Source organism: Podarcis pityusensis, assembly GCF_964106645.2.
Source record: "Podarcis pityusensis genome assembly, chromosome: 8".
Lineage (NCBI taxonomy): Eukaryota > Metazoa > Chordata > Lepidosauria > Squamata > Lacertidae > Podarcis > Podarcis pityusensis.
In genome coordinates, this window is record NC_138033.1 from 12,060,941 (window position 1) to 12,085,528 (window position 24,588).

At 46.7% G+C, this 24,588-nt stretch overlaps 1 protein-coding gene and 1 long non-coding RNA gene across 2 annotated transcripts; one reads left to right on the plus strand and one right to left on the minus strand.

Moving 5' to 3' along the window:
- Nucleotides 1-2,217: 2,217 nt before the first annotated feature.
- LOC308484582 lies at nt 2,218-10,007 on the plus strand. Its single transcript, XR_013990010.1, has 3 exons — nt 2,218-2,324; nt 8,917-9,070; nt 9,776-10,007. It is a non-coding gene; the product is annotated as an uncharacterized lncRNA (long non-coding RNA).
- An 8,168-nt stretch (nt 10,008-18,175) lies between these two features.
- Nucleotides 18,176-24,283, minus strand: LOC308484504 (phospholipase A2 inhibitor and Ly6/PLAUR domain-containing protein-like). Its single transcript, XM_081019524.1, has 3 exons — nt 24,213-24,283; nt 20,680-20,826; nt 18,176-18,544 (listed from the first exon to the last, which is right to left on the minus strand). Exons 1-3 carry the CDS (start codon nt 24,274-24,276, stop codon nt 18,393-18,395), a joined length of 363 nt encoding a protein of 120 aa, XP_080875650.1. The 5' UTR covers nt 24,277-24,283; the 3' UTR covers nt 18,176-18,392.
- Nucleotides 24,284-24,588: the final 305 nt, after the last annotated feature.

The window sequence follows — 24,588 nt, forward strand, 5'->3', positions numbered from 1 at the left end:
TAAATTTATCACTTGGGAGAAGAATTTCTGTTATAAAGATGCATGTATTGCCAAGAATACATTCAGTTTTGTTTCAGACAATACCTGTGGCCAGTGGGGATGGACACTTCAAACAATGGCTAAAAGATATAACTAAATTTATCTGGCAGGGGAAGAAACCAAGGATTAAATATAAATTACTAATAGATGATAAAGATAGAGGGGGCTTCTCCTTGCCAGATTTAAAATTGTATTATGAGGCGTCTTCTCTCTGCTGGCTAAAGGAATGGATAATGCTAAAAAATACAGAGATATTAGACCTTGGGGGTCATGATAACAGATTTGGATGGCATGCATATTTGTGGTGTGAAAAGACCAAAGTACATACAGGTTTTTTGAATCATGTAATAAGAAAAGCAACCTATGGTGTATGGGGAAAGTATGAAAATTTGTTGGAAAAGAAAACCCCATGGTGGCTTTTCCCAATGGAAGCGATATCCTTGAAAAAGGTTAATGCGAAAGCGTATTGGGCAATTTATAAAGAGGGGGGGACAACAATTGCTCATTGAGGGGGAACAACAATTAAAATTAAAAAACATGGAAGATATAAGACAGTTAGTCACAGATTTGTTGCAGTATGATCAATTGAAGTGTTTAAAGCAGATAAGAAAAGAGGATTTAGTACAGAATATTCAAGGTTTGAAAAGGAATTATTGGGAAATAAGGAGAAGTTACTGTCTAGAATGTATAAATTGTTGCTAGAATGGCATACGAAGGATGAAGAAGTTAAATCAGTAATTGTTATGGCTTCGTCTCTTTCACAAACGCGAAATGACTCTGGCTGTTAATTAATTTATTGCTAAAACAACAAACTAGGATGGAGCTCCTCTACTCATCATCCTCCCCAGAAGATGGAGTTGCCCGGACTGAGCTCCTCCCCCTTCCCCAGCATCGAAGCCCCCACCTTCTCTTCCGGTATCTTTCGCAAGTCTCGGCCACTTTTGAGATCCTATGAGACTTGGGAGAGAATGCTTCCTGCATTCCAATGTCTGACTCACTACTGGAGCTCTCACACATCAGCCTGTCACTCTGGCCCTGTCTTTTGTCTCAGAGGTCAGATTACAGCTGCTCTCCCCCTCCTCTCTGTCTTCCACTGTTAACTGTTCTCTCTCTATGCCTGCTTCTTCTTCTCCTGTCAGCATCTGAGCTTCGTTGACAGTAATGATAAAATGGGCACAAGATATAGGGCACAATATTTAACTTGAGTCACGGGAAAAACTATGGAAAGAAAACCTGAAATTTACAGTGTGCTGTTCATTGAAGGAAAATTATATGAAAATGATGTATAGATGGTATTTAATACCAATAAAATTAGCAAAGATGTATAGAACTGCTTCTAATGTATGTTGGAAATGTAAAGAAAGAGAAGGGACATTCCAGCGTATGTGGTGGACGTGTAAGGTAACAAAAGCATTCAGGAAAATGGTATATAATGAATTGAAGAAAATGTTTAATATAAGATTTACAAAAAAACTAGGGACTTTTTTATTAGGTGCTTTAGGAGGCCTTTTTTATTAGGTGTTTATTGTGGTGGTGCAGAAAAGCCCAGCCCTGATCACATGATGCAGTGGACAATAGCAATGAACATTAACTTTGGGGGCGGGGCCCAGCATCCTCAAATATTTTATTGTGGGAGCCAAAGCCCCTTCCCCTGTAACCTTCACCCAACTCCTCTGTGCCTGTCTCCTCTGCCCACACATCACCCCCTTTGGGGTCCTGCCCATCCCTGACACTCTGTGAGGGTAATTGAGGTGGGTCTTCTAATAACTTTCAGCCCCCTTAATAATCTACATTTCCCACCGTTTTTGATGATACTGCTGTAAATGCTGCACCCCGTTATACAAGACTCACCAGTACTGATGCTGACTCCATAGTAGAAGCAGCGATCCTCCTTATTTTTATAGTTGAGCCACACAAGTATCTGACATGAGGGAGAAGCAACTTGGGCCCTTGAGCCCGTTGGGCATCCTCTGCTCATACTCAGGCAATGTCAAACAACCCTTGCCGTTAGTCTGCTCAGCGTATTTCTTTTGCAGATGCAATCCACCCCTCGTTGTAGGTGAGTGGCGGGAATTGTACCAGCTTCCAGCATTTCTCCAAGTGCAGCGCTTCGGCCTCGCTCCATTCATTCAGGGCTACATTCCAAGATACAAAATGGTAGCCACACACACACAAAATGGTGGACAATGTTCTACAAAACAGTCCTCTTTCTTAGGGAGATGTAATGATCTCAGGCAGGCAAACAAGCTCTGATACGAATTAATGAGCCTCTTGGAAGATTTATGGTAAGTTTATTAACAATTAACACACAGAGAGTGGCACGAGCCCGCCATTCTCGGCTAAGAATTGCCCAGTCTGTGTCCCTGCCGTGTACGCAACATGAAGGCCGACAATGTCCAGTCCTTCCCCTCTTGTCCTTCTGTTGCATCTTAACTCTTTCCTATCTCCTGCTTTGTGGAGAAAGTGGGCAGACTTCACCCCCACTCTCTAAAGAAGTGTACTCTGAATGCTGCTTTCCTCCAGGTTGCCTAGCAACTCCCTCCAAGGTCGTCTCCCCCTTCATTCCCAGACTGTGAGCTTCCTGGGTCTGCTGCTCTAAAATGTCTTGAAACTCTGAAGGGTGCAGGCTCAACTCACCCACTCTGGTGCTGCCTGTGTCTGCGTTCTCTCAGTCTCAGAGTCAGACCTTTCCCAGTCGTCTGACTCTACTACATCCCTGGCAAATGTTCCCCCCAACAAATGTTGCATTTGGAAAAAACACACACAGGATACAACACTCATTATTGGCTACATATATTTATTTTGGACATGCTTCAATGACCTCATTTGAACATGAAAGTCAAATACAGCCTTTCCTTGAGGAGGAGCTTCTAGACTTCTGGCAATAAAGGCTGGGAGGCTTCAGGCTGAGACCTCCGCTGATTCAAGCACAAGGCAGCCAATTTCCCTAAATTGTGGGTTCTTCTGGGAGTTGGAGATTTGTTCTCTCTCTCAACTACAGTTCACAGACAGAGTGATTTGCTTTGAAGCACTCTGCTCTAGTGATCCGGACTCCCAAATAATCACCCTTAATCTCTGTCAATCCATGAATGGAGCGACACATATTTGCCGTTGCACAGCCTCGGGTAGCAATCTTTACCGTATTATTCCCTGTTGAAAAAAACACACAGACATGTGTGTGTGTGTGGGAAATGGAATAAACAGCTACAGGGATCTAGGCAGGAATTCATCAAGGTTTATCAATGATCTTGCAGTTTTCAGAAGAGCACAATATGGAACACTAATTCCATATGCATCTGGCTGTCACCAGTATGTTCCTGGCAGCTGTCCACCACCATGGGGCACATCTAGACTTGCTAACAGAGCAGTCTATTCTGCCGGCTGCACTTCAGGTTCCACTGGAACTCTATGGTCCAGTTCTTAGTTTAAGTGATGGAGAACTAGGATCGTGGATTACAAACTCCCAACTTGGTCCAGCTTTGGGAGTGACAGCAGCAGCCTGGGCTTGATTACATGCTACTTAAGCTTTGTGAATCACAAGAGCTTGTCTTGCTCTGCCGCTTTCCCCTGGGGAAAGCCCTGTAATTCAGTGCAGAATCAGAACAATCAGCAATCAGGATTTTCTGCAGATTTCTTGGGAGGAAAGCAGTGGGGCAAGGCAAAACCAATCAGACCCGTGCCTAGAAAGGATGTTGCAAGTGGAAAACAACCGGGAACTGTGCTTTCTAGGTATGGGACAAGTGGAAGTGCAGGGAGGATCCAGAGGTTTCCAAAGCTATGACTCTCTCTGGGAGCACCACAAGCTCTCCAGACTCTGAGGGAGGGTGGATGAGTGGGAAGAAAAAGAGACGTCCAGCAACTCTTCTCCTCCCTCTTTTTCCTGCTTTGTATTTGGCTTCCTGGTCTCCTCCTCCTGACTCCTCTCTTCCACCACCACCAGGAGCTGCCTCACGGGTGGCACAGAAGCCCACAAATCACTAGCCCCTCCCCTGGATGCTCCTCTGCCTGCCTCCTCAGCTCACACATCCCTCCTCCTAGGGCTCCTGACTATCCCAGACACACTGTGAAGATAATGGGGGTCTCCTAATAACTTTCAACACCCATGCCAACATATTTTGGGAGAAGCCATGACTGTTCAAGGTGGAGAGATACTGCTTTAAATGCATAGGGGAAATGGGGCCCTAGCTGCACTCAGCGAATGCAGAAACTCACCGTAAGTGCCGCTACCCCCAAAGTAGAAGCAGTGGTCCTCGTCATTTCCGCAGCTGATGGTGTTTTTCATGTAGGTGCACCGATCTCCTCCTAAGTAGAGGCAACTTGGACACTTCAGCCCATTGAGCTCCCTCTTCTCAGGCTCAGGCACTGTAAAACAAACACCACCCAACCATCATCTTTCAGCCTGACCTGTTTCACAGGGTTTTTTGAGTCTAAAATGGTGAGCTCTTTGGAGCAAAGGGTAAATATTAAAAGCTGCTGCAGGAGAGGGACCCAGGTGAGGGGTGTTTCTTAGACTAAGGTAAAACTGTCAAGCTCTCTGGTTATTTTTGCTAATGGTTGCTGCAAGTGATTGTGTTATATTTATAGTATTTAAACACGAGTTTGGGGTTTTTTAATATTTGCTATTGTTTTACTATGTTATTATGTAATGCAGATATCCTCTTCGAATGCACAGATCCCTTGGCAAAGGCTGGAGCCCACGTTGCGGATGGTTGTAGAAGGCCTGGCCAATCCAGAGGCATCATAGTGCCTCACCAGTCACACCTGAGGAGGCCTCAATATGTAGTTCAGCCCAGCCTAACTTCAAGCTTTGGGGTTCTCAGTTCAAATCCCAACCCAAGTTTCTGTCTCTAATTTGGAAAAGGACTGGAGGCAGGAGGGAGGGAGAGAGAGAGAGGCAGACTCTGCTGAGAGGCCTGCCCTTCACGTCCATGGTGTCCCCACCTCTCTTCCTCTCCCCAAGGGGAAGGTGAGTTGCCCCTGCCCTGCCTGGAAATGGCTCCTGTCAGGGCTGGGTGGCAGTGATGTTGGTGGGGTCTGGGGAGGGGTCTTCCCAGCAGGGAGAGGGAAGCGAATGCACCCGGGGCAACCAGCCCTCTTGCACCCCTACTGCTGCTGCTGCTGCTGCTACGACTTACATTCAAAAGGTTCACTGTTGCACATATCTGTGTCACAGCAGTAGGTCTTGGTCACCATGTACATATTTGGCGTTACGGTGGCCCTGGAATAGCCTGTTTGGCAAAACTGTCCATTGGCGCAGGACCTGTAAACAAATTTCCTCCCAAAAGCCACTATAGAGGAAAGAAAAAACAAGACCTGGAGATATGGCTTGCCCACACAAGAGGAAATATCCCCCAGGGGCAGCCTCCTATGAAAGCATTGCAGGCTGCTGCCATGTTTGCAGCTGTGGTTTGTTCCTTGGAGGCCAGATCTGCCACCTCCTCAGCAGCCCCTCCAAATGCCGCCTCTGTAATGGCCTCTTGGCAATTAGGAGGTGCTTCTGGTCTCCTCCCAGCCTTGTTGCCAATGTACATCTTATTCCCACATAAAATTCCAGTGTAGATCCCCATTCCCACCCCCTTGTTCCTGATGTAGATCTTCAGTCCCCCCTTCTTCCCTGCCTGGCCGGTGGGCAGCATTTCATGGTTCGCCTGAGGTGTCACAATATCTTGGGCTGGCCTGGCCTGGAGTAGAGAGAGTTTTATCTATTTGTTGAACGTGAGGCAGGGATGGAGAACTTTTGAAAAGTCCTCATGAAAATTCACCAGCAGAGAATGCTGTTTCTATTCCAGTCAATACCAGTGATAGGAAGATAGGACACCTCAAGGAATGGCAAAAGGGTATTTCTAGATTCATCTGGCAGGGGAACAGACCTAGAATAAAATATAAATTACACGACTGGACAACTGGATTGCAAAAATGGGAGAAGTGTGGATGTGAAAGGAAGGCTTTGTTTGGCTTTCATATTGTTTTGGAAAGAGCCAAGTAGGTAAGCTCACCTTCAAATGTGAACTGACTTGAATTTCCCTCTGGTTCCTACATGTAATACAGGATCTAGAACACTGCATTATGAAAAGCCACACCCTGTGGTTTGTAGCTAAGATATGGCCTTAGAAAGTCTGGGGGTTTATGTCTGGTGGTCAAAAAGGCTGAAAGTTCTTCTCACTTACACCATTCGGCCTCTGAAACGGAAGAAATGCAGAGCTGACCTATGTCTTCATTACACTCCTGAATGGTGTTTTCGCAGTCGTTGTCTTTAGTCCAACAAAACTGACATTTCAGAGATGCCACTGCAGACATGGGGAAATGGGTTTAGAAAACCTTAGCACCATCCCCATATGGGAAATGGGTACATTAAGGCACATCAACCACAGTTCCTCCTACGAAGTCCATCTCATGAGAGGCAGTGAAGGCCACCAACTTGGATGGCTTAAGAAAAGGAATAGATAAATTCAAGGGGGTTAATAAGTCTGTTGCTGGCTTCCAGCCTCAAGAGATATTTTCTCTCTCTAACACTGTAGGCACTATTAGATCCTGCTTGTGAACTTCCCGTAGGCATCTGGTTCACCATGGTAACAACAAGATAGTGGAGCAAACGGGCCATTTTTCACTTATGCAGTGCTGTTTATATATATTTCCCCTGTAGTTCTTGAGCTGTGTGTGAATGGGGGCTGAGTCTTGGACAGACCAGTGAATGATTGTCCTAGGTGGCTCCTGCAGTCTGAGAGAGAGGACCTGTAGGGCAGGTGTGAGGAAACCTTTGACACTCCACAAGTAGCTGAACTACAACTCCCATCAGCTCCAGAAAGCATGACCAATGGCTCTGGATGATGGGCACTGGAGTTTGTCAAAAATGCTCCACATGTGCACTAGCAGAACTTAAAAAGGAAAGGTCTATTTATTTGAGAAGTGGTGAGGAGATAAAACCTAATGGAGGAAGTGGGGGGGCCCCTAAGCTTTAATGTGAGTACCTGTATGATGAGTTTCAACATATTGCCTATTGAATTGAAAATGAATTATGGGCAAGCAGCTCAGTGGAACTGGAATAACTACTTCGACTTGTCTTTAGTCTGTGTCTAGCCAATCTGAGGAGTTCAGTAATGAAATGGGAGTCAATATCCTTGGGGTGCATTTTGTATCACCAGGACACCCCTGAGTGGAGAAAAACCTCCTATTGTTGACATAACACTCTGCATAAGTTTTTCTGGAATCTTTCTCTTTCTTGGCACCGGGATATTCCCAGGGGAACTGAAGGAGGCAGTGGTGCGTCCGCTCTTAAAGAAAACATCATTAGATCCCTCAGATCTATCCAATTACCGCCCGGTCTCGAATCTTCCATTCCTGGGTAAGGTGATTGAGAGAGCGGTTGCTGAACAGCTTGGTAGGTTTCTGGATGAAACATCTGCTTTGGATCCATTCCAGTCCGGCTTCCGCGCTGGTCATGGGACCGAGACGGCTCTGGTCGCCCTAACAGATGATCTCCGCAGGCAGCTGGATCGAGGTGGGTCGGGGCTGCTGATTCTTCTAGATCTGTCAGCAGCCTTTGACATGGTCGATCACGAACTCCTGGACCACCGCCTTGCCGACGTGGGGATCCAGGGCACAGTCCTTCAATGGCTGCGCTCGTTTCTCTCTGGTCGGGGACAGAGGGTGGCGCTTGGGGGGGAATTGTCATCGCGCCACTCCTTGGTGTGTGGAGTGCCTCAGGGTGCGATTCTCTCCCCGATGCTTTTTAACATCTTTATGCGCCCCCTCGCCCAGCTTGTCCGGAGTTTTGGGCTGGGTTGCCATCAGTATGCTGATGACACCCAACTCTATCTGTTGATGGATGGCCATCCTGACTCGGCCCCAGACACACTGACCAGATGTCTGGAAGCTGTGGCTGGATGGTTACGTGGGAGCCGGTTGAAGTTAAATCCTTCGAAGACAGAGGTCCTCTGGCTGGGGCGGGACGATATGGGATTGAGGGGGCAACTCCCATCTCTTGTGGGGGTGCAATTAGTGCCAGCACCGTCCGTTAAGAGTTTGGGTGTAATCTTCGATACCTCCCTTTCTATGGAGGCGCAGATTACAGCTATAACAAAGGCAGCATTTTTTCATCTCCGCCAAGCTAAGCAGTTGGCCCCTTATCTCTCTCGCCCTGACCTAGCCACTGTGATCCATGCGACGGTCACCTCCAGACTGGATTATTGTAACTCGCTCTACGTGGGGCTGCCCTTGAGACTGACCCAGAAACTCCAGCGGGTGCAGAATGCCGCGGCGAGACTCCTTATGGGGTCTTCGCTGCGAGATCACATTCATCCGGTACTATACCAGCTGCACTGGCTCCCGGTGGAGTACAGGATCAGGTTTAAGGTGCTGGTTTTAACCTTTAAAGCCCTATACGGCCTAGGACCCTCGTACCTACGGGACCGCCTCTCCTGGTATGCCCCACAGAGAAACCTACGGTCTGCAAATAATAACATCCTCAAGGTCCCAGGCCTCAGAGAGGTTAGGCTGGCCTCAACTAGAGCCAGGGCCTTCTCGGCTGCGGCTCCAATCTGGTGGAATGCTCTGTCACAAGAGACTAGGGCCCTGCGGGACTTGACATCTTTCCGCAGGGCCTGCAAGACAGAGTTGTTCCGCCAGGCCTTTGATCAGGGCGCAGCCTGACTCCCTCCTCTGGCAACCTGCACAGAACTTTGCTTAATTGGTTGCCATCAATTTGATTTAATTAATTTTTATAATGAAATATTTTTAGATTGTGTGATTATTTGATTTTTTGATTATCTGATTGTTGTTAGCCGCCCTGAGCCCGGCTTCGGCTGGGGAGGGCGGGATATAAATAAAATTTATTATTATTATTATTATTATTACTCTCTTTTTCTCACTCTTATACAGACTCACCAATATGGACTTGAATCCGCCCTTCACTTATAACTGACTATACAGTACACTGAAAAGGGGAAGGGATGGCGGTGAAGGGAAGAAATTGAGGTTAATAGACACAGCACTGATAGCAGCAAAGGAGGAGAGTAATCCTGGGATTAATAAGGTGAGTGGTGTGAAGCAGTGGAAGAGGACAGAGGCTGGGCACCTACAGCAAATATTTTGGGGGTGTCAAGGCCCCCATGGCCCCCTAGAGTTGGTGCCACTGTCAGTAGAGCTAGCTGGATGGGGTCGTTGGAGGAACAAAAGGGTGATGATAGTCAGTCATTAACTCATTAAGAAGGCCATTAAGATAAACTCTTTGGGCTGGACAGAAAATGGGGAAAACACCTACCTGAAGTGAGAGATAGTTAGCAGAGACAAAAGGATAGAGTTTCAGAGGAAGCTGCAGAATCTGAGTGGACGATGAGGTAAACAAACAGAAAAAAGTGCAAGAAACATATTCTTTGTTGTAGATGAAAGCTAGGATTCTGGTTTATCCAAGAGTGGACAACTGCCTCCCTTACACCCCTAATGGACTTTGGGATACTAAACCTCTCAGTATGTATTTGGTTAAATAAAAACAAATATAAATATTGGGAACAAAAACAATCTATCATTGAGGTTCCTTTGTAGTCTGGCCTTGTGCTTTATTCCTCTACTTTTCAAAGGAACAACAAGTCCTTTCTTATCTTGCTTTAATGGCTGACCCCCCCCCCCGTTAGTTCCTTCTTGGAAACATGAGGAACAGCACAGCAGCTGTGGTTCTGCTCACCTGGATTCAGAAGGGTCAAGAGGAGGCAGGAGATCAGGGGTGTCTTCTTCATTCTAGAGAGCTGAAGAGCCAGGAAGGAGTTTGAGAACAGCACTGGGCCAAGCAAGGAACTGATGCAGGAAGAAGCTTCGTTGGAGGAATTTACAGATGATGTCAAGGAGCACTTTGCCAGCACCCAGGAACAACGGATTCAGGACAGTGTCATAAATTGCTAGAATTGTAATTGTGCTATACCATAATGTAAAGCACAGTGCTGAAAACAAATTAAATATCTTCCCCCTTCCAAGTACTCCAAGGACACGTCCCTCCTAATCTGTGCCAGCCTCAATTTCACATCCCTACTAATCTAGATTCTATTATCTGAGACAGGCTGGCTGGCAGGCAGGGAGAGAGAGAGAGAGAGAGAGAGAGAGAGAGAGAGAGAGAGAGAGAAAGACTGCTTGTGCTTTTGTAATTCAACAGCTGCAGACCCAAACTTGGGAAACACTGGCCTAGAGGACCACAGCTTCTCATTCCTGATATAGGAGCTCTTTAAAGTCTGCTCTGATTTTCATCATCCTGAGGAGAAGCAAAAACCCCATCAAACTTGGCCAGCTCATCAAAATTTTTGCACCTGTGAAACATTGGTAGAGTTAAAACAATACCCACCCACCCACACCCTATTAAAACCATGCCAATGATTGCAATAAAAACATCGTGGCACCCGCTCTTCATTTAAAGTAGTCAGTTCCCAAAAGCCCATTGGAACAAAAAAGTCTTCACCTGTGCACTGCCATCGTACTTTCTGACCCAGGTACACCTTCCTGGGGTCATGTCTAGTTTTGTCAAATGAGCAGTTATCACCTGACTTGTCAGACTAGGTGTCCATTGAGGTCCCCTTCCAGCTTTATGATTCTATGACTTCTGCAGGTCAGATTCCAGATCAAGTCTCCAGTCGCAGCGATGGACAGTACCAATCCTGGTGGTGATCGAACCCCCCACTACCCCTGGAAATTCCTGCTGTTGTTATTTACTGCTTGCTTCTCACCTTAAATTCTCATGATGGATTGTGGGATTAAAGCATAACATTCAGAACAGTTTAAAGCAATTTATAATCAGAGAAATAAGGTGGGTTCTAAAAATATTTTAGAAATTAATAAAGGTTTGCATTCCTTTCTCATAACAGTAGAATCTGTGAGGAGCCAATGAAACTGATTGTTGGAAGATTCCAGACAGATGGAAGAAAGTGCTGCACATGGTTAAACTCTGGAATTTGCTCACAGTATTCCTTTGAATATCAGCTGCTGGGAATCACAAGTGGGGAGAGTGGTGTTGCTGTCCAGTCCTGCTTTGAGGCTTTGCACAGGCATCTAGTTGGCCATTGCGACAGCGGGGTTCTGGAACAGCTGGCGTTCTAAAACCAAGGCATGCTTTCCCATAGAAAGTACTGCAAAATCGATTAATCCATTCCAGACTTTCAAAAACAACCCCTAAAATAGGGTTACCAGATTTTTTTCAATGAATCCGGGGACACTTTTAAAAAAATAAATAAATTACATGCTTTATTATCCCTAAGTACATCAGCTGTTTTGCTGTCTTGAAAAGTCTGGAGAGGGAGAGAAACCTGGGGGGGTAGAGTTGGAAGCAGAGTTTGAGAATACGACTGTGGGACGATCACAGAATCATAGATTTGGAAAGGACCTCTGAGGGGCATCTGGGCCAACCCCCTGCAACTGAGATACCTCAACTCAAGGAACCTCAACTTAAAAGAACATAAGGCTTCCCTGCTCCAATTTGACTTCTGCAGTTCCTGGCCATCAGGGACATGCTCTTGTTCATGCTGTCTCTCACACTCAACTGCCTGGCTCTGCGCCAGCTCCACTCCAGTTGGCCGAGGGGATAAAAATCATATCACCCCACCGCATCTTGCCCAGCAGAGAAACCGTGCACCTTGAGCCCCCTCCTGGACAATGGCGCACCACCTGTCCGTGACTCCTGAGCCTCCCCCGATCTCCTGCCCCCTTCCCCCTTCATTTTGAGAGTTTCACAGGCTGCGAAAGAAGAGCTTTGCACCTTGCCCAGCAGAGAAACCGCACACCTTGCGCCGCTCCTGGGCCACAGCTGCCCACCCGAGATCTCTCAAAATGAAGGGGAAAGGGGACAGGAGATCGGGGGAGGCTCAGGAATCATGGGCGGGTGGCTTGCTGTTGCCCAGGAGGGGAGCAAGGCACATAGTTTCTGTGCCGGGCAAGGTGCAAAGTCCTTCTTTCGCACTCTTTGATCCCCCCACCTCTGCCTCTGCCTGTGCAAAATCTTCCCACCCCTCCAGCTGCATATCACTCTAGGAGAACAGGGTGTCACGTTTCCTGGGGATATTTAATGAAATCCGGGGACATTCCAGGGACAGAATTTGTCTGGGGACAGATTTGCAAATCTGGGCACTGTCCCTGGGAAACGGGGACGTCTGGTAACCCGACCTTAAAACATCAATTTAAAATGAATTTTATAAAATTCTAATGAGACCATCGATCCATAAAATGAAAGCAATAATCAATGTACTGTACTATAAAACAAATAAGAGAGTATTATAGATGATAAAAAATTAAATTATTTTTTCCTTACGTGCACTGATGATAGAAATGGTTTGGATGGGGGGCTTTTATCCATTTCTGGAGTCACAATCATCAGTAGCTGAACAGGGTTCCACACACTCACAAAAACAAGTGACAAAAACGGAGTCACAAGCCACAGCACAAGCCAGTTCCATGAAATGAAGAACAAGTCACAGTCAAAATAACGAAAAAGCCACACAAACAAAAATAGCAAAAACAAAAGCTCCAAATGTCATCTCTGTGTTATGTGGGTGTTTGGGACTCAACAGCCAACAGACTCAACAGGAAGCCTCTGATAGGTGCAGAAGACTCAATGTACATACGGAACACAGTCAACAAGGAGTGGAACATGTTCAGCTTCTAAGGCAAAGTTCACAAAACAAAACACCAACTTCTGGGTTTGCAGCGTTCTATTTCCAAGTTGTTCATAAGCTAAGCTATCTAAAACCAAGGCACCACTGTATAAGAATGTACCAAATAAATGCTGGAAATGCTCAGAGGTAGAAAGTTTTGAGAATACCCTGAAAGGAAGAATGGATGATGAAAGCCTTAGAATACACAGAGTTGGCAAAGGTAAAGGAGGAGAGGCTGCTACAAGTGAGGCCCTTCCCCACATAATGCACTGGATCTGAGAGGCAGGTAGAGGGCAGGGCCTCCTGGGCAGGATGGAAGGGGGAGTGCAAGGATGTGGTTGTGGAACTTGCCATTCTTCTGATAGAAAATGCTGTGTGTGGGCATGGTGGTAGTGGGGAACAACAAAAATGGGGGGGGGGACACACACGACAAAAATGGGGGGAGTGTCAATTGTGGGGAGTGAGAAATGCCCCTGTTTTCTGAGGAATGTGGCTACTGAACATCAAGATGAAGCTGTTGGGAAGAGTCATTTGGAGTTTTGGAGTGAAGTGTCATCCATATGTCGAAGATACCCAATTCTAGAATCCCCAATACACAAAACCCCAGATAGGTGCCTGGATGCCATGGTGCAGGACAGCCAACAAACTGAGCTTGAACCATGAAAAACTGGAGGCCTTGTGAATGATTGATTTCTGGGTCTTGGAGTTAGGTCAATTGCTTGGCTGCCTGGACACAGTGGTTCATGCACTGGTAACTTCAAGACATTCAAGGTGCTTATGTTTATTTCCACAAATTCCAAAACAATGTGAGCCCAAGGTGTCTTGAGGAGTATGCAATCCCTTATGCTACACCTCAAGCATTGATATTCTTTGATTGGGGCAATTCTTGTAGCTCCTTGCACCCCCGAGGTTTAGTCAGCCTTCAATTCATAGGAAGCCTTTAGTGCAACAGGACAGAGAAAAGCTTTTATTCCTTTCTCACAGTACTAGAATTTGTGGGCAGCCAATGACAGTGAATGTTGGAAGATTTGAGAAAGATGGAAGAAAGTGCTGCTTGAAATAGCACATAGTTAAACTCTGGAATTTGCTCACAGGAAGTAACAATGGGCAGCAACATGGATGTGTTTGGTTAAGGATTAGAAGAAAATAATGGAGGATAAGGCTATCAATGGCTACTAACCAAGTTGGCCATGTTCTTCCTCAAGTGTTGGAGACAGTATTCCTCTGAATGTCAGTTGCTGGGAAGCATAAGGGGTTAGAGTGGTGTTGCTGTCCAGTCCTGCTTTGAGGCTTTGCACAGGCACCTGGCTGGCCATTGCGACAACAGGGTTCTGGAACAGCTGGCCTGGTTCAGCAGGCTGATGCAAGCTCTAGCCAGTGGAAGCTTGTGGGAAATATAACATTTGCCCAAATCTTGATTGCTCACCCAGTGTACCCACTGAAGGCGAGTGGATTCACAATGTACTTGCTGAAGAAACATGGTTTCACAATTTCTTTCTAAAATCACCAAGCTGTTCATTTGCCTGAGTAAGGGAAGCCAAAGGAGAGAGAGAATTGGGAAACTTTGGAGCCCTTTTGTAATCTATAGCAGGGGTGAGGAACCTCTGACCTGGGGGCCAAATGCACCTGGTGCCTGCCTCTCCACAGGGCCCAGGAGAAGGGTGTGCAGTCGGCACATTGTTCCTCTGCTTGGGGTCACAAGGGGGACCTCCAAAAATGTTTGCATATATTGTCTGAAGACTAGCACTTCCATTTTGTGTAAGACAACCTAAAATGCCATGACGCCTCTTCCTCCCTCTGCTTCCTCTTCTGCCAACATGCCCCGGCTTACTTGTCCCCATGGAAACAGAGAGGTGGCGCTGAAGTCCTGGTGAAAGATAGCGTGACTGGGCAAGGTGAGAGGTGAGTGAGAAGGCAGACATTCCTTGCTACTCCTGCAGGTGATGTGCTCTGCCTTCTGAGGGGACTGCCACCTGCCCGTGAAGTGTGAGATATTTACCATGCAGCCAAATCAACAATACATGTTTGCTAGATAGGCAAATGACAGGAGCTGAAGCCCTCGGAGTTTCTTCCTGAATGTTTCCCAGAACGAACTCTGAGAGACACTCCCACTGTGCCCTGCTCTGGGGAGGGTGTAGGCACTTCCTCTCCCTCTTTCTCTCTCCCCATCCATCCAGCAATGTAGAACCATCCGCTTGTCTGAGCTCTAAAGCTCAATCCCCATCATCATCTTGACCAAAGTATGTCTTTGTAACTGGATCACCATTTTAAGCCTGCCTGGACAAAGCTGCTGTATCTGTTACTCTTCAACAAGTATTCTGAGTGAGTGAATGTTATCTTTACCTTTTACAAGCAGTAATCTGCGTGATTATTAAGAGGAGAAAAGGGTAAAGACTTTTTCAGCTGCAAGGGGATGCACTCTGCTGAACTCACAAACATGAGGAAGGAAGGATAATATCTAATCAATACATTCTCTCCTAGCATCAATACACATCTTTACTTGAAGGGCAGCAGGTGATGGCATGATGTGATGTTGATGTCATGGCATCACATTGTGTGTGTGTGTGGGGGGGGGGCACCCACAATCTGGGGCCCAGGTTGGTGCCTCTGGTTACAGGTGTCTTCCCCTTCTGCTGCAACAGGCTCTTCCCCTTTGTCCTCCCACTGAAAAAAACCCAGGAGGGGCATAAAAAGGACAGAGGAAAGATTAGCTGCTCACAGTCTCAGTCTTGGAAAAAGCCCTGGAGAGGAGGAGATATAGGCAGATATGGGGCGTCGGGGACTTTTCATCTTGGCAGTTGATTTCATAGAGGAAGACCCAGTGGCGTAGCGTGGGGGGTGCAGGGGGGCCCGGCCGCACCGGGCGCAACATCTGGGGGGGGGGCGCGCGCTCGCACTCGCAGCTCTCTGCCCCTACCTGGCTCACTCTCTCTCTCTCACTGCAGTGCTGGCTGTGCGAATCCGATCCGAGCCGCTGGGTCGCTGCCCAGTGTGGAGGGGGTGGGTGCCAGGCGTGCGGTGCGGAGAGAGAGCGAGGGACTATCTGGGGGAGGGACAGTGCAGCGGCCGCCCAGCGCAGTGCTGAGCACGGGAGAGAACCACACCAGACCAGCCCAGGCAGCAGCAAGAAGAAGCTGGCAGCGGCGGCAGGTTAGGGGTTAGGGGGCGCAAATTACTTGCCTTGCCCCGGGTTAGGGGGCGCAAATTACTTGCCTTGCCCCGGGTGCTGACAACCCACGCTACGCCGCTGGGAAGACCCACAGGGAATGATCTGCTGTGCTCTTTAGGCCTGACACTCTTTGAAAATTGTGTTTTTCCTAAGAAAGAGTTTGAACACTACAATTTACTGACTATGACACAGACACATGTGGCAGTGGATTTGGAAGGTGAGAGATTTTTCTCTGTAGCTTATATACATGCAGTGGAAAACAAGGAATGCAAGAGTCAAGGCAGATGTTACTTCCTTGTGGAGCCAGTAGAAACTCGAAATGTGCCCCAGTATAGGACTGTGATTGATTAATCTCCCCCATGAACTTCAAATCGACACTTTAAAAAGTATCTGAACTTGTAAATGAGGGACAGGCAACAACAAACTTTAAAGAAAATATAATATTTACATGGATTGCAGAAGAAAATATGCTGTACTCGTTGATTGATTCTTAAAGAAATTACTGAAGTATTCGCTTACAAATTTGGTGCTTGTAGGATTTTCTTTTCTTATATTACCCCATTGGCCAAAAATATGGTAGAATGCATCATTTTGATAAGCAATGACAGGATTATTATTTTTTAGCAGATGTAGCTATTTCTTTCCAATTGTCTCTCACAGGTGCTTCTAGAAAATCCAAGTTTGAAATGGGATGCTCTACAAATTGACCCTAAGCAAATTATAAAAGGCTCCCATGCAGCACACCTTTGGGTCCCCTGCCTACCCCATCGCCTCCAACCGAGGGGCCAATTTTTGCTAACAGAGCAGTCTTTGTTGCCAGCTGAGAGAGAGCAATAAAAACTTTTAATGTAGGTAATGACAGCAGTGAGAATACTATGGGCCTGGAGATGGAAAGGGGATAAAGTTCCAACCAAAGAAGACTGGATGATGACTATGATGGACTATGCCGAAATGGCAAAAGTGACGGGGAGAATGAGAGATCAGGACGAGAAGAAGTTTGAGAGAGAATGGGAAAAATTTATAAAGTATTTAAGAGAACATTGTAAACAACTAAAAACTTTGGCAGGATTAGAGTAATATTTGTAAAGTACAAAATATAATGGAGAAGTTAATAATAGATATAGTAAATTGGAAAAAATAAAGATAAGCTGAAGAAAAGGATAGATATGGAAGCCAGAGAGGGGCGGGGGGAAGTCAAGGGATTCTGGGAATCCAAATGTGAAGGTGAATGATATGTTTAAATCAAAATGTGTTATGAAAAAATGAATTAAACAAATTTCAAAAGGAAAAAGGAAATGGTAGCTCTGTGTCCTGAACAGAGCCAGGGGTCACGCAAACCTCTGCACCACTTTCCCCTGTGAAAAATCCTGCGGTTTAGTGCTGAATTGGAACAAACAGCAATCAGGTTTTTCTGCAGATTTCCTGGGAGGAAAGCAGTGGGCACTGGCGGAGGAAGAGGCGTGAGGGGGGAGCACACTGCTCCTGGCAACTCGATCCCGGCTGCTCCTGGAAGCTCGATCCCTAGGGGTGGTGGGACACGCCCTCAGGACACGCGCCCCCACCCAAGGGCGGTGTGCCATGCCCTCGAGGTGCTCGCCAGCCCTGCACCTGCCTGCTCTCTGCCCCCTGGTGCCGGAGCATGAATCTCCGCCACTGGCAGTGGGGCAAGGCAAAACCAATCAAACCCGTGCCTGGAAAGGATGGTGCAGGTGGAAAACCACTTGGAACTCTGCTTTCCAGGCATGGGACAAGCGGAAGTGTGTGTGGGGGGGGGGATCCAGAGGTTTCCAAAATTATGACTGCCTGTGGGTGCACCACAAGCTCTCCAAACTATCTGAAGACGTGTGCATGCACACGAAAGCTCACACCAATAACGAACTTAGTTGGTCTGTAAGGAAGGAAGGAATTCTTCTGGAAGGAATTTTTTTATTTTGTTTCTCCAAACTATGTGTGTGGATGGGAGGAGAAAAAGAGACCCCTTGCAGCTCTTTTCCTCTCTCCTCCTTCTCCTGGTCTCCTCCTTCTGACTTCTCCAGGAACACCACTAGGAGAAGCCTCACGGGTGGCACAGAACCCCAGAATTCACTAGCCCCTTCCCTGCGATGTCTAGAATAAAATATTGTGGCCGCCCAGGCAAGCCCTGTCCTGCAGAACTGATCACATGATGCAGTGTAGAATAGCAAACCCATTAACGTGGGGGGGGGGGGCAGCCACCTCAAATATTTTATTGTGGGGGCCAAAGCCCACACAGCTCCTAGGAGTTAGCTCCTATGCCCCTACATCTCTGACAAATGTTCCCCCCAACAAATGTTGCATTTGGAAAAAACACACGATACAACACTCATTATTGGCCATATATATTTATTTTAGACATGCTTCAATGACCTCATTTGAACATGAAAGTCAAATACAGCCTTTCCTTGAGGAGGAGCTTCTAGAATTCTGGAAATAAAGCCTAGGAGGCTTCAGGCTGAGACCTCCCCTGATTCAAGCACAAGGCAGCCAATTTCCCTAAATTGTGGGTTCTTCTGGAAGTTGGAGATTTGCTTTCTCTCTCTCAGCTACAGTTCATAGACAGAGCGTTTTGCTAAGGTGCACTCTGCTCTAGCGGTCTGGATGCTGTAATTTGCAAACTCAATGTTTGCTCCACTGATGAAGTTACACATATATTCCGTTGTACAGCCTCGGGCAGCAGCCTTTAGCTTGGTATTCCCTGTTGGAATGAAACACACAGGTGCTTTTTGTGGGATATAAAGCTACAAGTCAAGTCCAACATTCCGCGAGAGGACTAACTGCCTCTATGTGGCAGGCAGTTTTGTCAGTTGGTCTGTTGGTCGGTTGCTGCAAGGAGTGTTAACTGGTAACTGCTCGGATGCAGTCTTCTCATGATTCACTACTATCTAGTATATAGTTTATCTGTTGTGTAACCTAAGCCTGCCTTCAGGAACAACTCTGTAAACCTGAATGAATCTGATAGTAAAGTAGTTTATGTTAATATGATCCAGATTCATGTTTGTTTTCTTTAAGAGGGACAGAAAGGGATTATCAACCAGGAAGGTATAATTATTGATAAAAAACCAGAAACGTGTGTGGGCAATCCAGTGAGGACAAAGCATTCAGGTAGGGTATAAAGTGGGGCTTGTGAGGGGTGTGGCCTAGGGAGAGGAGGTGTGGCTAAGTAGGATTCGAAGGGCCAGAGAGAGAGAGTCCTAGAGGGACGCCTTTGGTCCCTAGACATGAGGGGCCCTCCCCAATTAAGATCCAAATTTTAGGATGTATTTTTATTTAACAAAATCAATATACCATGTGACTGCAGTAAAAACCACTAGGGGTTTACAAGAAATATTAACATTAGCGATACAAGCAATTAAAACTATTAAAATATTTAAAACTCATTAGAATGAACAGCAAAAGGGAATAGAGTGCGTCCAATCTACATGTCTGGATAAAGTAAAGGTAAAGGGACCCCTGACAATCAGGTCCAGTCGTGACCGACTCTGGGGTTGTGGTGCTCATCTCGCTTTATTGGCCAAGGGAGCCGGCATACAGGTTCCAGGTCATGTGACCAGCATGTCTAAGCCACTTCTGGCGAACCAGAGCAGCGCACGGAAACGCCGTTTACCTTCCTGCTGGAAGGTAGACCTATTTATCTACTTGCACTTTGATGTGCTTTCGAACTGCTAGGTTTGCAGGAGCAGGGACCGAACAACAGGAGCTCACCCCATCGAGAGGATTCGAACCGCCGACCTTCTGATCGGCAAGTCCTAGGCTCTGTGGTTTAACCCACAGCTCCACCCACGTCCCACATGTCTGGATAGGCGTGTCTAAACAAAAATGTTTTAAGGAGTTGCTGGGGGAAAATGGAATAAACAGCTACAGGATTCCAGGTGGAAATTCATCAAGGTTTATCGACAATCTTGCAGTTTTCAGAACAACACAATATGGAACACTAGTTCCATATGCATCTGGCTGTCACCAGTATGTTCCTGGCAGCTGTCCACCACTCATAGAGCAGTCTATTCTGCCTGCTGCACTTCAGGTTCCAGTGGAACTCTATGGTCCAGTTCTTAGTTCAAGCTAAAGCGATGGAGAACTAAGATTGTGGATTACAAACTCCCAGCTCGGTCTGGTATTGGGGGTGACAGCAGCAGCCTGGGACTGATTACAAGCTACCTAAGTTTTGAGAGTCACAAGAGCTCGTCTTGCTCTGCAGAGTAGCATTAACCATCCTCCCTTGGCTAAGCCTAATTCCCAGAGTGGTTTAACAATCAACCCCTTTTCCAAGAAAATCATGAAATGGTAGCTCTGTGTCCTGAACACACCCAGGGGTCATCCATTCTGCTGGATGTGTAAGTGGAAAACCAATCGGAATTGTGCTTTCTAGGCATGGAACAAGTGGAAGTGCAGGGAGGATCCACAGTTTCCAAAGCTATGACTCTCTCAGGGAGCACCACAAGTTCTCCAGACTCTGAGGGAGGGTGGATGAATCGGAAGAAAAAGAGATGTCCTGCAATCTTCTCCTGCCTCTTTCTCCTGCTTTGTATTTGGCTTCCTGGTCTCCCCCTCCTGACTCCCCTCTTCCACCACCACCAGGAGCTGCCTCACGGGGGGCACAGAAATCCACAAATCACTAGCCCCTCCCCTGGATGCTCCTTCACCCAATTCCTCTGGTCACCAATCCCTCCTCCTTGGGCTCTTGACTATCCCAGACACACTGTGAGGGGAGCAGCGTCTCCGAATAACTTTCAGCACCCTTGCCAGCATGTTTTTTGGATAAGCCTGACTGTTCAAGGTGGCGTGATACTGCTTTAAATGCCCTAGCTGCACTCACCGGATGCAGAGACTCACCAAGACTGATGCTACCCCCATAGTAGAAGCAGTGGTCCTCGTTATTTCTGCAGCTGATGGTTTTCTTGGACTGGCACTGATCGCTTGTGAAGGAGTAGCAACTTGGGCACTTCAGCCCATTGAGCTCCCTCTCCTCAGGCTCTGGCACTGTAAATCAATCACCACAGCACCCCAACCTTGCAGTTAGTTTGCAGCTTCCAACCACATCTGGCTGTATATGAGGGGTGGGAATTGTGCTCCCCCTTCCAAGAGGGATGTGTACCAACTCCCAGCACTTCTCCAAGTTCAGTGCTGTAGCCTTGCTCCATTCATCCAGGGCTACATTAAGGCATGGTGCAAGTGATTTCTGACTGGGGCCACATTCACAGCATACATTTCAAGCACAAGGATACTGCTTTAAGCAATTGGGCTTAGCACTGAGCACCATTGGAGGGCATTCTGAGAGACTAAGTGGTAGCCACAGATACACAGAAGATGGTGATGAAATTCTAGAAAATGGCCCTCTTTCTTAGAGAGGGGAAGAAAAAGAAAACTCTTAGTAGTTTCCTCCTTAAAAAATCTCTTCTGGAAAAAGATGTGCTTAGTTCTAGGTGAAATTACAATTTCACCTAGGAAAAAATGGTAGATGGTGATGATGATGATGATGATAATAATAATAATAATAATAATAATAATAATAATACTAATACTAATAATTTATTTATACCCCGCCCTCCCCGGCCAGAACCTGGCTTGGTGCGACTAACACCAATAAAATTACAATATAAAGTAAAAGAAAAAGAAAAAACAGTTAATGAAAATACAGGTTAAACCTGTAAGATCCCTTTGTGGACCTTACCTACAGAAGCACAGGCAGTTAAGAAAAAGAATATGGACACATACCAATTATTAGTAGAAGGACAACAGGATGAACGTATACTGAAAAAATATGGAGAAATTAAAGGGCACCTAACAGACTGGCTGCAATATTTTAAATTCATCAAAGATTAACCATTGATCAAAAAGCAGGACTTGCAAAAGAAACATCAGAATTTGAAAAAGCATTGATACAAAGTAAAGGAAAATATATCTCACGTGTATACGACCCCCTATTGGAATGGGAGGTAAAGGAAGAACAAGTGAAAGCTGTAATGGTGAGATGGGCGCAAGATTTGGGTTATAATATTTACATGGAACAATGGGAAAAATTATGGCGGGAAGACATAAAATTCATGGCCTGCTACCCTCACCGGTTCTGGAAGGTTCCTATAGAAGGGTCCTGTACGCACAGAGACTTTGCACCTGCCCATTAGGGGAAATAGGAAGCCTCGAACATATATTTTTTAGATGTCCTTTTTATGTTGAGATTCGTAGAGACACCATCAATCCTTTGCTGAAGAGGCTCGCCGATCTTTCAGACAAGTCTAAACTTAATTCTCTCCTCTTAGGCAAAGGTCATAAGACGACCTGGCTGGTAGCCAGATTCTGCACCCAGATTTGTAGGCACAGATCATCCTCTAGAATAAAATAGCTTACTAGGGAAATGCTGAAGTTGCCCTTTGAGGCGCCTCAGGGTCAATTTTTTATGGTAGCCCAAATCTCAGTTGTACGGGTGTATGTATATATCACAATTTTAACTCATGAGCTGCAATCTGCCCCAACTGTATATTTTATCTTTATGAACACTGTTTTTATTGTGTTATGTTATGTGAGCTGGACTTTGACCGTAATAAATTATCTATCTATCAGTAGGTTAGGGAATTCCAAGGCCCAGCCGGCCACCACATCCAACAGGCCTGACAGGGTGGCTGCTGCTGCACTAGGTGGTCAGTACACCAGCCAGACAGCCAAACTCTCCTTGGTGCCCCACACTAGGCCAACACGTTCAGTGCTGGAGACTGATGGTGATAATAAGAGCTCTTTTGTGGGGGTTGATTGCTAAACCGTAGCTCAGTGAGTTTCCTATCAACTCTCAGCACCCTTAACAAACTACCACTCCCATAATTCTTTGTTATAGTGCTGTAAATAACAGTATAAACCAAGGTGGGGGGGGATTGCTAAAGGGAAGTACGTAGTGCTGCGTGTGTGGTAATTCCCCCCCGCCTTTGACACTCGTTTCCAGCCTGCAAGGTGTGCTCTACTGTGTTGGTGGCAGCAGCAGCAGCAGAAGGTAAAGCATTCGTTGGAAGCTGCCTCTATTGACCCTGTGGATCCTGCTCCCTGAGGAGGTCATCTCACCTTGCCTAATACTACTACTACTAATATTTATACCCCGCCCATCTGGCCGCGTTTCCCCAGCCACTTTGGGCGGCTTCCAACAAGATATTAAAATGCAACAATCTGTTAAACATTAAAAGCTTCCCTAAACAGAGCTGCCTTCAGATGTCTTCTAAAAGTCTGGTAGTTGTTTTTCTCTTTGACATCTAGTGGGAGGGCGTTCCACAGGGCGGGTGCCACTACCGAGAAGGCCCTCTGCCTGGTTCCCTGTAACTTGGCCTCTCGCAGTGAGGGAACTGCCAGAAGGCCCTCGGTGCTGGACCTCAGTGTCCGGGCAGATTGATGGGGGTGGAGACGCTCCTTCAGATATACTGGACCGAGGCTGTCATGGGTGGGCTGGCTCTGCACCCGGACTAACTGCTTGCTTTCCCCTTCCTCCGTAGGGCTAATAGTGACTTAGGACAACATCTTCAAATAGGGAAAATGGAACAAGAGGTGAGGGAAGGATTTGTGTAGGTGGCACAGGAGCCCATGGTATCTAATATAGTTTTATTAGCATTTGCTTTAGAAGGATGCAAACCTGAAGAAATTAAATTCCTCACACAGAAACGGGAAAGGAGTCTGTCCTGCTAAAAATAGCTCTAAAAATGCATCAAAGAAAGAGGAGGAGTCTAGGTTTTGGAAGAAGGGCTAGAGCTCTGGGAAACCAATGAGACAGTGTGATGTAGTGGTTAGAGGGTAGGACTAGAATCTGGGAAACCAAGGTTCAAATCCATGCTCAAGCCATGACGCTTGCTGGGGGACCTTATGCCAGCCACCATCTCTCAGCCTGACCTGTTTCACAGGGTGTTTTGAATCTAAAATGTTGAGCTCTTTGGAGAAAAGGGTAAATATCCGAAGCTGCTGCAGGAGAGGGACTGTGAATAATATCAGGCGAGGTTGGCCTGGCCAATCCAGAGGCATCATAGTGCCTCACCAGTCACACTTCAGGAGGCCTCAATATGTAGTTCAGCGCAGCCTAACTTCAAGTTTTGGGGTTCTCAGTTCAAATCCCAACCCGAGCTTCTGTCTTCGGTTTGAAAAGGGCTGGAGGCAGGAGGGCGGGAGGCAGACTCTGCTGAGAGGCCTGCCCTTCACGTCCATGGTGTCCCCGCCTCTCTTCCTCTCCCCAAGGGGAAGGTGAGTTGCCTCTGCCCTGCCTGGAAATGGCTCCTGTCAGGGTTGGGTGGCAGTGATGTTGGTGGGGTTTGGGGAGGGGTCTTCCCAGCAGGGAGAGGGAAGCGAATGCACCTGGGGCAACCAGCCCTCTTGAATCCCCCACTGCTGCTGCTACTTACGTTCAAGAGTTTCACTGTTGCACATATCTGTGTTACAGCAGTAGGTCTTGATCAACATGTACATAGTTGATGTTACGGTGAGACTGGAATACTCTGTGATGCAATACAGTGCATACATACAGGACTTGAAAACAAATTTGCTCCCAAAAATACCTATAGAAGAAAGAATTGGAAGAAAATAACTACACCTGGAGATATGGCTCACCCACACAAGGGGAAATATCCCCCAGGGGCAGCCTCCTATGAAAGCATTGAAGGCTGCTGCCACCTTTGCAGCTGTGGTTCATTTCTTGGAGGCCAGATCTTCCACCTCCTTGGCAGCCCCTCCAAATGCCGCCTCTGTAATGGCCTCTTGGCAATTAGGAGTTGCTGCTAG